This window comes from Cyprinodon tularosa, unplaced genomic scaffold, assembly GCF_016077235.1.
Source record: "Cyprinodon tularosa strain WSP-4 unplaced genomic scaffold, ASM1607723v1 ctg941, whole genome shotgun sequence".
Lineage (NCBI taxonomy): Eukaryota > Metazoa > Chordata > Actinopteri > Cyprinodontiformes > Cyprinodontidae > Cyprinodon > Cyprinodon tularosa.
This window is the reverse complement of record NW_024039720.1, coordinates 53,281-71,094: the sequence shown is the minus strand read 5'-3', so window position 1 is coordinate 71,094 and position 17,814 is coordinate 53,281. Positions and strand designations below refer to the sequence as shown.

Here is a 17,814-nt window from a genome sequence, read left to right as displayed (position 1 = left end):
TGACATTTAAATATGATTTTCCCTACGACTTTAAAGTATCAATGGAAAAGTGCCTTTATTCATTTGCTCTAGTTGTCCATGTGTTTATAAAGCAGCACCTTCTGCGAGCAGCTGTGGCCCATGTTTAATATGACAATGAAATACAGACATAATTGGCTGCTGCAGCTGCTGGTCTGTTTTATACAACCAAATTCAGAAAGCGCAGTTATCAGTTAGCTGTTATGGAGAGCTCCTAGAGAGATATTGTTTTTGATGTCAGGATTTTTAAAGCGAAACACTACATTTTCAAAAGTTGAAGTTTGACACGAACCAGAATGAACTAACTTATTAACAAGGCATAAATATTAAGCTAGCTGTATGAACCATTTACCTTATTTCTCTGAATTTATCTCCACTGGGGGTGGATTTCCTTTGGTTCACTTATTGCATTAGGAGGGGGATGGGATTATTTAAGGTCAAGTGTCATGTGAAGTAGCAAACGGTTTTCTACTGTCCTTAGTTTGAAGTTAAGTTGTTTGTATTTTGTTGTAAATGGAAATTGGAAGAAAATAGACCTTGTGATGGAAATGAATGACTTTATAGCCCAAATTACACTACCCTCTGAAAACCGCTCCATGCCGAGGTTGGATCAGTTAACCGTGCCGAGCTTGTTTCCTTACGACAATTTACACTACCCCCTAGCACAGTTCCTCGCCTCCCAGTGGCGCATAACATTCAGGAAATTCGTTTATAATTGTGATAGAGTCAGGCGAAGAAGGCAGCCTTTGGGGAATTTACTTGACAGAGTTGGCTTTTGGGAAGTGGATACGACAAACGATCGTCTAATCAGGTCTTACAGATGCAGGAAACAATGATGGACGTTGAGTTTCATCACACTGCTAAGCCAAATCATCACTAGAAATCGTTTAGCACGGTAGAGAAGCTAATATTTGTATGAATGTCTGAAGTTTGTCTGAAGTTTTTAGTTGATTACGGTGGCTGACAGTAAGGAGATGACGCGGTCTGCTCATGCGCTCTTTGTTATCTGAGAATGAGCCAGCACTAAGTCGCGGTGAGCCCTACAGATGAACTAGCACCATGTTTGCGTGGTTCAGTTGTGTCTGCCATTTAGACTCAACAGCTATCTCGCCTACGGTGTTTGGACTGATCTCGGCCCCATTTACACTACCCTTTCAAAAGGGTAGTGTAAATGGGGCTTATGAGTAAGTCCAAATATAGACCTGCATGCTTGATTGAGCTCATGTAAGACCAAAGCCTACCAGGAACGATAGCAAGCAGTTGCCTAGAATATAATATTTTAGCCACTACACTTAACTAGTTAATTGCTGTAGAGGAAGACATTATCAAGAAAAGCAAAAACTGAAACATCGAAGATCATCGGCTGTATAATGAATCATTATACAATAAAATTTACGAAGTAGAATAGGTTTCTTTAAGACATCTGTGCATACTGATCACATTTAGTCACAGGGCTATTATAAAACGAAATGTATTATTTTACAGTACATACGTGTTCACCCTAAATGACCTGGATAAATATCAGGGACAAACAAAATCTAGTCTGACACTTTCTTAGTTTGCTAATCTAGGTTATATGATTTCTTTACATAAATGCTGACTCTGTTCAGTCCCAGATGGAAAAAGTTACATCACAGTGATTTGAACAGTCATGTTTTGCAGTATTGAGGATGCAGTTGGTAGGACAGGATACAAAGCTCATAATTACCTTTTTGAGTTCAAACTGCTACTCACACTTTGTTTAGCTACAGATAACAAATCTCTGTAAACTTGCAATAAATGTACAACATTGAGCTGTACTGTTGTGACTGTGTCTGTTTCCATGTCTATATTTCTCTGTGTCTCTTCTGATGACAAACTGAATGAACAGGACATGAATAATTTTTTAGCTTCACCGATTATGCAAGGAGACTTACTTTTCATTACATAAAGCTGCTAGTAACACCGATTGGTTTGAGAAGATTCTATATTTTGCATCCATTTTATGATGAATGTAGAGCAACTCCTGTTTCTTATATAATCTATGACACAAATACCCTACATATGCAGCGAGCAGCACAGTGCTCCTTCCTTCTAAGCGCTGTCTTTCCCTATAGAGATCTTTCAGGAGCTTCTATGCCTCTCTTAGTAGTCACAGTCAGCTTAGGCTCAGAGTGTTGATGGAGCACTCAAAGGTCAAAGACAGATAACTGCAACGTTTTTCTATGGTGCTACTTTCTGATAGAACAAATGTACTGATGGCGCAGTTTGTGGCACAGTGTTCAACTAAGGAAACTGAGGGATTAGTTATTATAAAGAAGGGCTTAACAATTAGCTTTATATTTTGAACAATTCAGCATTTGTAGTAAATAAGGCCTGAAATAACTCTCTTTAACATATACTGTATACTGTATTTCATTTCCATGTTTTTGCTTTTTAGCTCTCTCCATTAACTTTTTTTAGTTCCTATAGCATGAAGGGTTATTTTAAAAAGCACTTATACTTTTTCATTTATCATTATGATATGAAGGTTGAAAAAATATTTTTTTCGAATTGACTTTTTTATTTCAGAAATGTATGAACTCAGCCGGGAAAAAAGTGTTCACACACCAGACATACCCTGGGCTCTGTTACCCAGCTCCTTTGGAGAGGCTGGACTCTCCTCTACTCTATGGAGTCGCACACTGGAAGAGGCAAAGAGATGGGGTGGCACTGCTTGTCTCAAGGGTCGCATCCCTTTGCCTTCTGGTATGGGGGGAATTCTCTAACTGTTGTTTCTGTCTACTACTATTACTATTTACCCCTTGGAAGTAAGATTGATACGCTGGAAGAAAAGGAAGCTGGACATATTCTGAAGATATACCTTTTAATCGAAAGTGGAGACGACTTTTTACATTAAGTTTTTATAATAAATGTTCTTAATGAAATTCTACGTACCAACATTTTACAATTTCTTCCTACCATTCTAAAAGTAGAATGGGAGGCAGATCTTCTCCTCTCCTGTGAAACCAAATAGCAATTTTAGTGCATGAGGTGGACACCCTGTCTACTTTAAGACTAGGCTTAAAACTTTTTTTTGTGATAAAGCTTATAGTTAGAGTGGCACAGGTTATCCTAAAGTACCAGCAATCACATGGTTTTCCTTAGATTGAAAACTTTTAATAAATCTGAGCATATGATTTGTTTGAATTGTCTCTGTAAAGTGCCTTGAGATAACATGTTATGAATTGGTGTTATGCTGCTATAGGCTTAGGCTGCTGGAAGACTTGGGGACCACTTTTCATAATTGTTCTTCAATATTCTTCTATTCTTTAGTATTTGTTAGTTCAACTTTTAAGTTTATGTTCATTCAACTTTTTTCTAATCATAGTGCCTCTATTTGATCTGTTCCTGCTGGGCTTTGACACCATCCTAGAGGGATGAGGGCTAAGGCATCACCTCAGCTGTTGCCATCAATTAAATTCAATTCTGTTTATTTATATAGCGCCAATTTACAACACATGTCATCTCAAGGCACTTTACAGTTCACCAGCTCATACAGTCAAATTGAATCAAAGTTTTCTATCCAAGTAAAACCAGTTGATTGCATCGACTCATTGACTTGAATGCAGTCCCTTACACTAACCATGGTTGAAGTGACAGCGGAGAGGAAAAACTCCCTTTTAACAGGAAAAAACCTCCAGCAGAACCAGGCTCAGTGTGAGCGGCCATCTGCTGAGACCAGCTGGGGTTCAAGGAGACAAAAGCAGAGATACAAAAAGCAGCTGCAAAAGGCGGCCCCGTCCAGGAAACACACAGCCAGGCGGATGAGCTCCAAGTCAGCTCCCATGTCAGAGGTTGAAGAATCCAGCCAGTCACATTCAGATAAACAGCACTACACTCAAAAACAGGCTGATGTCAAACATCTATAAACAAAGGTGTTGATGGAAGCAGCACAGCTGATATTTCTCTCCAGGATGGAGTCACAGCCAAATAGGCTGTGACTCCATCCTGAGAAGAGAAGAAGAGAAGATAAATGGGAGAATCAACAACTCACATTATAGATGATAGAGTTGGACTTATATTAAGTGTTTAGTCCTGTTTCTCTCTTAGACAGTTATCACCTCAGTTTTGACTATGTGTGCTCTCCTTTATCCATTTTGACACAAAACACAACTCAGGGCTAATCTGCTTAACTGTATTTTTTTCTTGTACAAAGCCGCTACATTATATATATAATTCAATGCCTGTATGTATCTTTTGTATGTTGGTTTTTCTCTTAAACTCCGATTTGGCTTGGGCAAAAGGCCGCTCATGCTGAGCCTGGTTGTAAAAAAAAAGATTTTCTTCTTTACAGTCATTGCATGCATGCTTGATGCGAGGGATTGCTGCAGTCAATAACACAATACAAGTGAATGTCTATTGTCTCCACATGCTCTTTCATGAGGAGTGAATCTGCAAAGTCAATGATTACATGCAATCATTTTCTAACCAATCTGACTATGATCTTATTAAATTGTCTCCTTGCCTTGAGATGACGTGTTGTGGACTGGCACGATATTAATAAACTGAACTGAACATAACAGCCACTCCTTTACTTGGGCAATAGAATAGCGTTTAATAAAATAACAGGGAAAAACCTCAGGATTCATTGTTATAAGTTTCCTATCACAGATACAACCATGTGTTACACATTGCCTCACACGATTATTTTAATAAAAACTGTAAACCTTTGATTTCCACCATTTGCAGCAGCACAGTTTTTTCCTAATATTTATTCCTAATAAAAGCACACAGACAGACCCAACATTTTCAGATAATTCCAATTTTGACCATGTAAATTCAGTAACCAATGCTTCCCCCACCATGTATTGTACTTCAAGAGACAAGAGGAAGGAAGTAGGTTTGCTCAGGCATGAGTAGACCTTCTGTGAGTCACATGACGCCACTGACCCGTGTGGCAACCTGATAAACTCATGCTGTGTCCTAACTGGCCCCGTGGCAAAACAACACGGCAGCATGCCAGCCCAATGGGAAGCGGCCGTATGATGCTGGGTGACGGTTGCAGACCTTTTTTTCTTTTTTACATAGAAAAAGGAAAAGAATTAAGTCCAAAAATGGGCATAAATGGAGATAATAGGCCTTTCCTACAGCTTGCTTAACATGCAAGCAGTCTTTCTGGGTCAATAAGTGCATTTGAACACTTTTGTGTTTGTCTGTGTGTTTTCGTGGATTTTTCATCAAATAAAAATATGTTTTTGGGCAAGGAAAACAAATCATGTTGCCATTGGCAACAAACTTAAGGGAGAAATTGGATTAAAATAAAAAAATAAAAACTAGCCTCAGAGAAGAAAAGAAGCAAAAATCAGCTCAGATTGCAGTTTTATTATTCAACTACCACAGTATACAAAGTATGAAGGATGCACACTCATTTATTGCTGCTGCATTTCATTAAAACATATTTCACTTGACTGCATCACACCTTTTAATCAGCAGAGTGGTCTATGCTGAACTGGATTGGATCTGACTCAGTGACCTGACACAGAGAAGGAAATGTGCCATGGTGTAAATCAGTCTGAAGAAAACTGAACAAGGTGTTGAGCAGTGCTCACTTAAAGGCTAATACCCTGAATCAGGTCAATTAAACATCTGCCCCATTTCAAACTGCCCTATATGTGAAATGTCTCTTCTTTTGGGCCTTTCTGGCACCTGGTTTACTCTGCAAAGACACAGCTGGAGGTTCAGAGACACTTTCATCTTCCTGGTCAGTTCAAACAGACAAGACTTTGCCTTCATAGGGCTTTCTGATCACAGCTGTAGGTCTCCCCACCTGTAGACAACACACAAAGCCAAAAGAAAGGTTAATCCACTTCACTGAAAACGCCAGTAAGTACATCCAATCTGGCAGCTGATTAGGAATTTTCTTAGAGCAATCACAGAAAAGTGGCCACGTTGACCTCAATTTGAGATTGTCATTTATTCCTGTAGGCTGTGCTGCACAAGTCTCCTCCTGCACCTGCAAAGCCGTTAGCCAATCAGCCTTAGTCTTATTAATGTTTCAGCATTAACACTCAGCATTTAAACTCCTTACTGGTTCCTCTTTTTATCTACCCCGTATTTTTCCTGCTCCTCGCTTCTCCTTGGATTCCTGTTATAGTTCATCCTTGGCTCCTTCTGTCCCTATTAATTTATGAGCTTATTTTGTCATTGAATTAAACCTCCAAAGACGACCTGCTGCCTCATTCTTTCTTCATTTGGGTCCACATCCAACTACACCATGACATGAACACAATAATAAGTAACCAAATTCAGTGCCCAGACCTAGAAAAAGAGAATAAGCACTATTCTAGAATAATATATGTGCATGGAAACCCACCCTGAAATAACGCTTTTAAGACAAAGGGCTAATATTTTCTACAGAACTGCACTTATCAGGCTTTACAAAGCACATCATTTGTATCCATTTTCTGGGATTAAATAGTTGGATTGGTGAAGTGATAAAGCATGACTGTAAAGGTTCTCATTCCTCCAGGTCACAGTCATTCCAAAAAAAGACAATTAAAAACAATCCACTGAACTTTGTTTCCAAGTTTTAAGATGTTTCACTTCCCATCCAGGAAGCTTTTTCAAATTAAAATGTCAGGAATAGCGATGAGTTCAAGGTTTTATTCAGTAGCCCAACTATCACTTCCACCTCTTCTTGACGGCAATAAAGAGTTCGGTACTGCTGGTGTGAAGTCAGCTTTATTAAAATTCTTCTTATAATTTCTTTTCCACTGACACCAAAACCACCGTCGAACTAAAATACAACATAAACTTAAATGAGATGGTTTCATGAGTACAAAATGACATAAAAAATTATATAAATACATATAAACATACCTCGCTGGCTGACCCTTCCTTTTGAGGTAGAAATGAGAAATAAAGGACCTTTTAAACTAAAATTTCTCTGTAAAACTTCTTGCAAATGTCATGCCTTCATGCTGTGTGCATCTTTTTCTTCTAGTTTTTCAGCGAACATGCTAGATTCCACTTCCTAAAGAGGCCTTTCAAAATAAGACTCATAATAACAAAAAATTTGCATAATACAAAATAAAACATGTAAACCAAAAAATATGGCAGTAAAACTCCCACCAAATCACTAACCTATAGTGATTTAACTTCAAACATGTAACATTGCAATAGGAATATATTTACATTTTAACATTTACTGTGCTTCCAGCAACAACACAGTTTTATGAACTGGTCTATCAAGATACACTGGCTTGACAGTCCTTAGTCCATTCTTATCCAAGGTCGAATCACCTAACAACAGTTTCACCTTCCTGATCCTTCCATCTGCGCTTGGATATACATCTGTTACTCTTGCAAGTTTCCACTTGGTCCTTGGAGAATTGTCCTCTTGAAGAATAACAATGTCGTTCACCTTTGCATTTCTTTTGTCTCTTTGCCAGATTTGTCTCTGCTGAAGATTAAGAAGATATTCTTTCTTCCACCTTGTCCAGAATTCATTGGCTAAAAACTGAACTTGGCGCCACCTCTTTCTCAAGTACAAGTCCTGGCTCACAAATTCACCAGGAGGGGGCAGAATAACACCAGACTTCATCATGAGAATATGATTTGGTGTAAGAGGCTCTAAACTTGGATCACTTAGGTTTTCTACTGTTAGTGGCCTGCTATTCACAATAGCCATCACCTCATACAAAAACGTTCTGAGGGAAGAGCTATCAAGTCTCTTAGAAGTTTTATCAAGAATAGCAGTTAAAACACTTCTAATGGTCCTAATCTGCCTCTCCCAAACACCTCCCATGTGGCTTGAAGATGGGGTGTACAGAACAAACTCACATCCATATTGTTTCAACTGTTCTTTGTCACAGTCCTTCAGTGCATTCAAAAACTCTCCTTTAGCACCAACAAAATTAGTCCCTTGATCACACCTGATCTGTCTTACATGTCCACGAATAGAAATAAAACAATGTAATGCATTAATAAAAGCCTCAGCAGTAAGGTCATCTAACATTTCAATATGTATTGCCCTGGAACACATACATGTAAACAAAAGACCATACTTTTTAAGTTCCTTTCTGCCTTCTTTTACATAAAAGGTCCAAAACAGTCAACACCACACTACGAGAATGGGGGTGTTGTTTCCATTCTGTCCTCTGGTAAGTCTGACATCTGTTGATCTTGGGTATGCCTCCTGTACTTCCTGCAGGTTGTGCACTTGAAGATGTGTGAAGCAACTGCACTGCTGCATCCTGTGATCCACAGTCCATTGGAACGCAGCTCATTTACAGTAATTCCTCTTCCTTGATGCTGCACCTTCTCATGGAAGTGTTTAATCAGTAAAGATGACACATGACTTGATTTGGGAATAATGGCAGGATGTTTGATGTATGGGTGCAGACTTGCTCTTGTTAAACGTCGTCCCACCCTGAGTACTCCTTGCTCATCAACAAATGGGTTTAAGCTATACAGCCTGTGTGTCTTATCCTTGAGTTGAATGTCCTTTCCTTGGGTTGAGTCCTTGATTTCCTTGCTGAAAGTGTTTCCTTGTGCAAGTTTTATTATGAACAGTTCTGCTTCTCGTCTGTCCTCAACACATGTGCTTCCACCTTTTGTTTGTGTGTCTCCTTTAAAATCTTTCACAAATTTCCTTAAACGAGCAATAGCTTTAACAGCTCTTCTCCAATCTGAAAATTTGTTGAGACGATCAAGTATTGTTCTCTTTTCTTGTACTTCTGTTTTGAGCACATGTACTGCTTTCAGTTCTGGGTCATTAGAAACAACTTCACTTATCTTGACAGTTTCAATGGGTATTTCATTTTGCCACAAAAACTCTGGTCCTTTAAACCAGTTAGATTTGAGTAGCTGTTGGACACTTAATCCTCTTGATGCATGGTCTGCAGGATTATTCTCAGATGATACATGATGCCACTGCTGTGGTTCTGTGAGTGACTTTATTATTTGAATCCTATTTGCCACAAACACATGGAATCTTTTGGCATCGTTATTCACATATCCTAACACCACTTTAGAATCTGTCCAGAAATGTTCTTGAAGATTGCTGATCTCCAGTTCCCTTCTTAGCATTACACTTGTTCTTGCTGAAACTACTGCAGCTGTTAGCTATAGTCTAGGGACAGTGGTAACTTTGATTGGAGCAACACGTGCCTTTCCCATGACTAGCACACAGTGAACATCTCCTTTGGATGTGACTGTTCTTAAGTAGCTACATTGTCCATAGCCTGTCACACTGGCGTCTGAAAAATGATGTAAATCACACTGTGTGATGTCTGTGTTTTCAGGTAGTATGCATCTTTGGATTCTCACCTTTGACAAGTTTTGAAGATCTAGGAGCCAGGATTCCCACTCTCTGTAGAGTTGATCCAAAGGAGGCTCATCCCATCCAACCTTTTCTTGACATAGCTGTTGCAGGATTTGTTTTCCTTTAAGGATGAAGGGTGCCACAAATCCCAGTGGATCATACACTGATGCTACTGTGCACAGGATTCCTCTTCCTGTCATTGGGTGCTCTTTGACTGTTATCCTGAACTGAAACTCATCAGAAGAGATGCACCACATAACACCAAGTGCTCTTTCCATCAGTGGCTCTCCAAGTGCTAGATCCAAATCTTTAACACTGTCAGCACACTCCTCTCTGAGCAGCGACTTTAACACATTGTCACTGTTTGAAACAAATTTGTGTAATCTTAATTTGCCTGTGCTACACAGCTCTCTTACTTCTTTTACTAGTTTGATTGCTTCTGCTTCAGATTTAACACTTACAAGTCCATCATCTACATAAAAATGTCTTTAAATAAACTTCACTGTGTTTGGAGAGAACTTTCCCTCACCTTGTGTGGCTAGATGTTTTAAACCAAAATTGGCACAACCAGGTGAAGAAGCTGCACCAAACAGGTGAACCTTCATGCGATAGACTGAGGGGGGAACACTTAGATTACCATGCTCCCACCATAGGAAGCGTAAATAATCCTGGTCTTGGGGCGTTACATGGAACTGGTGAAACATACGTTCCACGTCGCACATTACAGCCACTGATCCTTTCCTGAACCTACAGAGTACTCCCACCAAAGTGTTTGTTAGGTCAGGCCCTGTAAGCAGGTGTTCATTTAGCGAAGTGTCTTGATATTGTGCAGAGCAGTCAAAAACTACACGAATCTTGCCAGGCTTTTGAGGGTGGTATACCCCATGGTGGGGAATATACCAGGCAGGGGAATTACAGAGTTCTTTCTGTGGCACTTTCTCTGCGTCACCACTTGCAATAATGTCCTCCATGAACCTTACATAATCAGAGTAGTACCTTTGATCCCTTATGAATCTGCGTTTGAGACTGCTTAAGCGTTGCATTGCACATGACGTGTTGTTGGGAAGATTTGGTCTGTCGTTTTTGAAAGGCAGGGGCATTTCAAAATGTCCATCCTGCTTTTGTTTTATTCCTTCTTGTAGCTTTCTTATGAAGCAGACATCTTCTTGTGAAATGCTTGTTTCTTCCACTGCTTTCTCTGTAAAATCTGCTTCAAGAGCTTTAATTACTCTGGTCCTGTTACTTCTTTTACTTTGTTTTCAGATGTAATAAACCCTTATTCTTTACTTCATGTTGGGCTATCTTTGTATTACTTGTTTTACAGTGATGCGGGGCTTACCTCCAATAACATGCTGGCCCATCAACTAAATCACAGTAACTTATGACTCCACCCAAACTTTTTTCTGGCATAATTTTGGTTTTCCCTTCACCACATATACTTCTCTGGCATAAAGCTTGGTACAGTTGACCTAACAGTCCTATCTCAAGCCAAGGGTGGAGAAAAGTATTCAGAGAGATTTCCAAATGTGGCCATGACTTCCCGTGCTGGAGTGGGAAAATGGCACTTTTGGGCATATAAAATCCGGTGTAATAGGGGGGGGTATTGGCAAAGAAGTCAATTCGATCAAATCACTTCACATCCACGATCGTTCTATCACGAGCTTCACGATACTTAAAATATTCGATGCATTGGAATTTTCACTGAACACTGTAAAAAAAAAAAGAAACACCCCCTTACCAGTGGCGACTGGCTGTCAGACGGAAGTGTCTTAAAATGATACATAACTGAAAGCACTAAATTTCATACATAGCTGTATTTATTGAAATTATTTTTGGAGGTTTTCATGAAAACAAATACTGGACAAAATATTACTAACGGGTGTGGACACACTAACAAAAAGATCTTAGATTCATCAAACTTAAAATAACAAAAGAGGATAATCATGCCATTTTACAGGGCCTCATGGTCTTTTAAAAAAATTAAAATGAAAACATTAAAATGTAAGCTTTTCCCCCTTTTGGAAATTACTGCGCATATCAATTTTTTTTTTTTTACCTTCTTTTTTTTTTAAACCCAAAATGCATCAAGCATCGACTTAAAAATGTGAGGGAGCTGGGGGCAATTTTCTCATCTCCCCCCCTTATTTTGTTATGGAGGAGTACCCAAGGCCGGACAGCTTGCAACACAAAGCAGCAGGCTCAAACATCCGAGCGACATCTCTGGACTGGAAGTGGTATTCCATTTGGGTTTGATTGATGTGCCCAAACCTTTAATGTATTTTATTTGTCATTTTTTTTTTTTTAATAATCGTTTTCTTCCCTTTAAAGAATCGTTCAGTGATCACAAAAATTAGAATCACGATGCTTTTCGATTGACATTATTTTGCCCCCCTTTTATTTGTAAAAATTTGGGCACAGTGAGTTTTTTTTTTGGAAAACAATCCTCTTATTTCAAGCTTCAAGCTTTGTACATGTACAATTTTTTTTCTTGGATGACATCGAGATAATTGATTTTAACCTTGGTTTTAACTTTCCAATTTTTTTGCTACTTCTTGAAAATAAAAAAAACAATCACTCTGTGGTCCAGCAGAGCGTAATAAGTATTTCTTTGTTTGGCTCCTTTTGTGGGATACATAAACAGGTACTATTCAATGTCTGGTTTTCTATTTTCATGAGTCACTTTTTTAATTAATTTCTTTTAACTTGTCTTGTGACTGTTTCCCTGTTGCTGATTTCCTTCCCCGTTCAGCGCTTCTTGGGTCTTTGGGTTGTTCTTTTTTTGTCTTTTTCTTTGTCTTTTTTCTGCAGACTTGGATGCGTTTGGAGCATTTTTTTTGAAAATCATTGGGTTGCTGCAGTTCTGGAGAAATGACCATATTTAAACAGCCAAAACAAGTTTTTCACCTTGAATAACTTGATTCCCCTCATAACTGGTTTCTCAGTAAACTTACGACTTTTTTAAAATAAGCTGTTCCCTCTTTTTACAAAACAAAAACAATAACCCATGCTTTCTTTCTGTAGAGTTATTTGAAGTTTTTTTGCTGATCTTGTTTTTTGTGAAGGGGTTAAATTTTGATTTTGTCTTTGGTTTGTCAAATTACTTTCTTATAGCTTATAGATGTAATGGTTTAAATGCAAACTTGCCTCCATTACGGGAATGTTACAAAGTAACTGAAACGGGGAACTGTCGTGCTCGGCTGGTACTCGTACCTTTCGGTTCCATCTGTTGCTAAACCATTGGGGAGTTTAGCACAATCTTTTGTTTCTCTACCCCATCATTGGGGATTAAATTTCTCATTAGTATCATTGCAGATTGACAGCTTTGTAAAAAATCCAAATTCCAACTCTCACATCTTTACCTGGAGCCTTGGCCCCTGTGTGCAACTTGCCCTAAATCCTTAGCGATGACAAAAAGCTCTCCCTAACTTCATTGAGCATATTCCATGCGCTATATAGGGAACTTTAAGCCAATCAAAAAAAAGCCTTCTAAGGCTTCTTTAACACATCCACCTACAATTCTGTAGGAAAAATACTTTTTTTGCAATGGGGTGTTCTTTCTCTCATTAGGTCGAAAGGATGCTTTTTCCCTTTTAAAAAATTAAGTGGATCCCCATAAATACTAGTTCTGGAATAGGGACCTTTAGCTACATACTTTTGCCAAAAAACCCTTTTAAAAATCACCGTCCTCATGGATGACATTTAACTGTTTTTGGGGGCTGTTGGGTTGATTAGCAGTGTTCTGAACTAGTTACCTGTATTTGCAGGACTTGAGTGATGCTTTTTTGCTTTACTGAAAAATAGTCCTCTTCAAAACTTTAATTTTGCCTTTTCTGCTTGATCCTTTCAGAAATTTTTCCCGTTTTGAATTTCCCTTTTTTAAGTCCTCATGACTTTCTCCTTGCAGGGGACTTTCCTCTTTTTGTCTCTTTATCACACTGCCTTTTTTTTTTCTCTTTTCAACTTGCGTTCTGATTTCCCCCCTTTCCTCTACTGGGGTTGTGACATCACAGCAGCTTGCGTTCTCTTATGCGTTTGTCTTTTTCTTCTAGGTTTGGATTTTTTTTCTGAATTTCTCTTGTTCATTTATTATCTTAACACAGCCTTTGGGCTTCATACCCGCTGCAGCTTCTTGTCTTTTGGCGGAGGGGGCCATAAAACACTGAAAATCTTAAAACAACATAACGAACACTAGCTGACTAGAAATTAAATACAGAACTGGCATCAGGCCAAACAATCTCCTCCTTATTTGTTCCCCAACATTGGGCCGGAATGTTTTCAAAACACTTTAGTCCTGATTACATTTTTTCTAATTGGAACGCATATTAAGAGGGGGGTCCATCCCCTTTCTCTGTATTGGTCATAAAAATCATTAAGACACTAGTTCTCTTTGCACAAGCCATGTTATCTTAGATTCCCAACAGATCCCCTTTAAAACAGTTTTTAAGCAAATTTAAAATGGGCTTTCCCTTTCAAAAAAATTTTCTTTTTTCCCCAAAGTGACGTTGAACACCTGTAGTTTTCTTTTTTAATTTTTTTCCTTTTCCGTTGCAAATTTTTAGGTCTTTCACCCTACGCCTCTCTTGCCCAATTGAATTAAAAAAGGTTCATCTACTTGCTCACCTACGGGGAGCCTTTTCTGCATCAGCAAGTGTTTCTGTTTCATTTGTTTCTGACTTTTTTTGTTTACTTGGAATGTATGGGGTTTTTTACTTGGTGAAAATCTCCTTTTTAAACTTGACTTAAATTCACTTTGAACTTTGTTGCATTATTTCCCCCTTCCCGGTTACCTTTTGTGCTGTTGTTGTCAGCTTCAAAAATTTTCCTTTTTTGTTACCCTCCCTCCTTGTGTCACTTTTTAAACATTAACTTTAAAAGTCTGGCTTCGCACCCCTTTTGAAGAAGCAACAGATGAACTTTGTCCATTAAATTTTGCAGCAGCTTTTCTTTTGGTGCAATGACGCGATGTGCCACAAAAAGGGGCCGGGGAAACATGCAGCTCCGAGTTCGACTATCACTTTTTCCCCCCTTCTTGACGGCAATAAAGAGTTCGGGTACTGCTGTGTGAATTTAGCTTTTTTTTAAAACTTCTTATAATTATCTTTTCCACGACACCAAAAAACCACCGTCCCAATAAAATACCCCAAAACTTAAATTTAATGGTTTTAGAGTACAAAAATGACTAAAAAAATTTTAAAATCAATAAAACAACCTTTTCCTGACCCTTCCTTTGAGGAGAAAGAAAATAAAAGGACCTTTAAATTTAAAAATTTCTCTGTAAAACTTCTTGCAAATGTCTGCCCCTGCTGTTGGGATCTTTTTCTCTATTTTCCCCGCGAACATTTAGATTCCATTTCCAAAAAAGGCCTTTCAAAATAAACTCATAAAAACAAAAATTTTGCATAATAAAAAAAAAAACTTTAAAACCCCCAAAAAAAATCAGTAAAAAACCACAAAAACCTTGTTTTAGTTTTGAAAAATGCAAATTGAACAACGAAAAGGGGGCCCCCCCTTTGGGGAAAGGGGGGCTTTGGCTTCTTTTTTTGCCTCAAGCCCCATACCTGCAAGTTTTAGACTCTTTAAAACTTTGAAAAAAAAGTCCAGTGGATAGTTTTTAATTTTTTGGAATGACTGTGACCTAGATGTCTGAGAATCTTTACAGACATGCTTTTTCACTTCACCAATCCAAGTGTCTGATCCCCCAAAAATTGATACAAATGAGCTGCTTTGTAAAGCCTGATAAGCACAGAATGAGGAAGCAAGTTTGAAGATGTTTCGCTTCCCACCCAGGAAGCATTTTTCAATTCAAAATGTCAGAATTAGCGTTGAGTTCAAGGCTTTATACAGTAGCCCATCAAAGCCTTGTTTTAGTTTGGAAAATATGCTAATTGGAACAGATGAAGGGTTGATCCCTTTGGAATGGGGATTGTTGGCCTGGCTGAATAGGCGACCCCCCTTTCAGACACTTAGACAGGTATGGGGCATTGCAGGGTGACAAAAGAAGCCAAGCGACCCCCATTCCAAAGGGGTGGAACCCTTCGTCCTTTCCAATTTGCATGTTTTCAAAACAAAAACAAGGCTTTCTTGGGCTACTGTATAAAACCTTGAACTATTCCTGACATTTTCAATTGAAAAAGCTTTCTAGATGTGAAGCAAAAAATCTTCAAACTTGGAAACAAAATCCAGTGGATTGTTTTTAATTTTCTTTTTTAGGAATGGTAAAGCCTGAAAATTTTCAGTCAAGGAAAGGAGAAAACCTAATATCCAATTGCCTAGACTGAACCTTTTCAAGCCTGAAAACGCATGTTTTTTTTTCCTCTGGGTATATCTTAACAAACAGACACAGCAAAAAATAAATAAATAAATGAAAATACAACCTGAGCTTTGCTTTGATTGGCTGTTGGGCAGAAGCAAACAAACTGCTCCATATAGGAAAGAACAAAGAATGCAGAATAGTAGCAGAACATAAAATATCCAATATAGGATAATATAGGATTAATTGATTTGATTATGGAGCATGGAGGTTTTTTTTTTCTTTAGCTTTATTTTAACATAAAATTTAATCCAACCAGAGAGACATTTACTGTATTTCATTTATGCTTTGTTTCATACAGAGTAATGTGAAAAAAATTGTTTAATTAGGCCTTGGGAAGCTAAACAGTGATTAACTTTTAGTAACATTTTAAGGAGATGAACAAGCACTGTGGTAGCCATTTAAATTTGTCCTCACTTCCTTTGATGGGCCCTTGGCTGAAAATAATGTGAAAAAAATATGCAAGATGGGGTCACTGCAGTGGCTGGAAGTCGGACGGAAGTGTGCTGCCATTTGTCTGGCGTTAAACTGGGAGGGGCCATTTTGAATGGCTTCTACTGTATTTAGTATCAAAGTGTGGTTTGTTGACTGAAGGTTTTTTAAAGTAAGCTCTGACTCACCTGATCCCTTTGCTTGATTCTTTTATAAACAAACTCAGAGAAAGGCTCTCTGTGGATGAACCTGCCATGTCCTGGTTCTACCTGCAGCTTTTTGTTCTCATAAACCACTTTGCCTCTGGAGATGGTGATGATTGGGACACCATGGCACTCCATGCCCTCAAAGATGTTGTAGTCCACAGCTTGATGGTGAGTCTTGGCTGATATCCTCCTGCAACATAGATGTACAACATTATCATATTAAGCAATTTGGCTGCTGCTGAGAGGTGACATCATCTGAAACAGAGGAAGTGAGAGAATCAGACATTTACTGAGATTTAATCTTCCACTACCCACCACTTTTTCAGTCATTGAAAAGACTTTTATATTTAAAGCATTTAAGAGGTGTTAATTATTGAAACACAGCCAGGGGATTCTTTGCAACAAACAAAAAGCTCTACTTTTCACAATAACTGCATTTAAATTTAAATAGTGGATCTAAAACATGCGTGAACGCCAGTTAAAATTCCATTTATTTTGCTTCCATCATTCAGAGTTGGGCAACAGAAATCTATACGCAATCTGCTTCTGAACTATATGTTATTTTCCCAACCCTATTAGCTAAATCTCTTCTTTTATCCATTATTTTTTTTACGGTAGATTTAATGCAGACTCCATCCATCCATCCATCCATTTTCTGTCATGCCTATCCCAAGCAGGGTCACGAAGGGAGCTGATGCCTATCTCCAACTATCTGTGGGGTAGAGGTGGGGTCCACCCTGGACAGGTCTCCAGTCCATCGCAGGGAAACACAAAGACAAACAGGACAAACAACCATTCACACACACATTCACACCTAAGGAGAATTTAGAGAAGCCAATTAACCTGACAGTCATGTTTTTGGACTGTTGGAGGAAGCCGGAGTACCCTGAGAGAACCCACGCATGCTCGGGGAGTACATGTAAATTGCATGCAGAAAGACTCCAGGCCAGGAATCAAATCTGGAACCTTCTTGCTGCAAGGCAGCAGTGCCACTGAGCAGAATTTGGATGTATGTATGTGCGCTCTAACCAGGTGAAAAATATTTCTTCCTTTGTATTTTTTATCATATTTTATTGTTATTTCCTGTAAGAAAAAGGGTTTTGTAAAAATTCAAACAATTAAACCTAAATCTGTGGAAGGTACAATTAGTTTTCGGCTAAATGTATAGAATTCAACAAAAACTTTTAGGAGAATTTTTGACCATTTCTAATTTAAAAAAAGGGGAGAAAAAGTGGAAAACTGTATTCCGTGAGATGCACTTTATTAAATCTCACTGAATTTAGTTTGTTTTTATCCCCTCACTCCATCAGCCATAGAAACGACACGGCTCAGAACTGGACTACTTTACAGTGTAAATGTTCTGTGTAAAGATTTACATTCTGGATTTCATTTGGATACTATTTTGGCCAGGCTAACAAACACTGGATTAGTCTAAGCAAAGGTTCCCATGTTTACAACACGCTCTGAAGGCAGTGCATTGCCAAGCTGTAAGCACAGCCTAGTAATACATAAGGGAGACACCCATCATATCCTCTTGCCTCCTGAGACCCAAAGGAGTTTCT

At 38.5% G+C, this 17,814-nt stretch overlaps 1 protein-coding gene across 1 annotated transcript in view; it reads right to left on the bottom strand.

Moving 5' to 3' along the window:
• Positions 1-5,341: 5,341 nt before the first annotated feature.
• Positions 5,342-17,814, bottom strand: part of dpys (dihydropyrimidinase) — a 30,783-nt gene continuing 18,310 nt past the window's right edge. Inside the window, exons 8-9 of the mRNA XM_038275148.1 lie at positions 16,235-16,442; positions 5,342-5,806 (exon numbers count right to left, since the gene is read on the bottom strand). Coding sequence (XP_038131076.1) covers positions 5,747-5,806; positions 16,235-16,442 — 268 coding nt within the window. The 3' untranslated portion in view covers positions 5,342-5,746. The remainder of the gene's footprint in view (positions 5,807-16,234; positions 16,443-17,814) is intronic.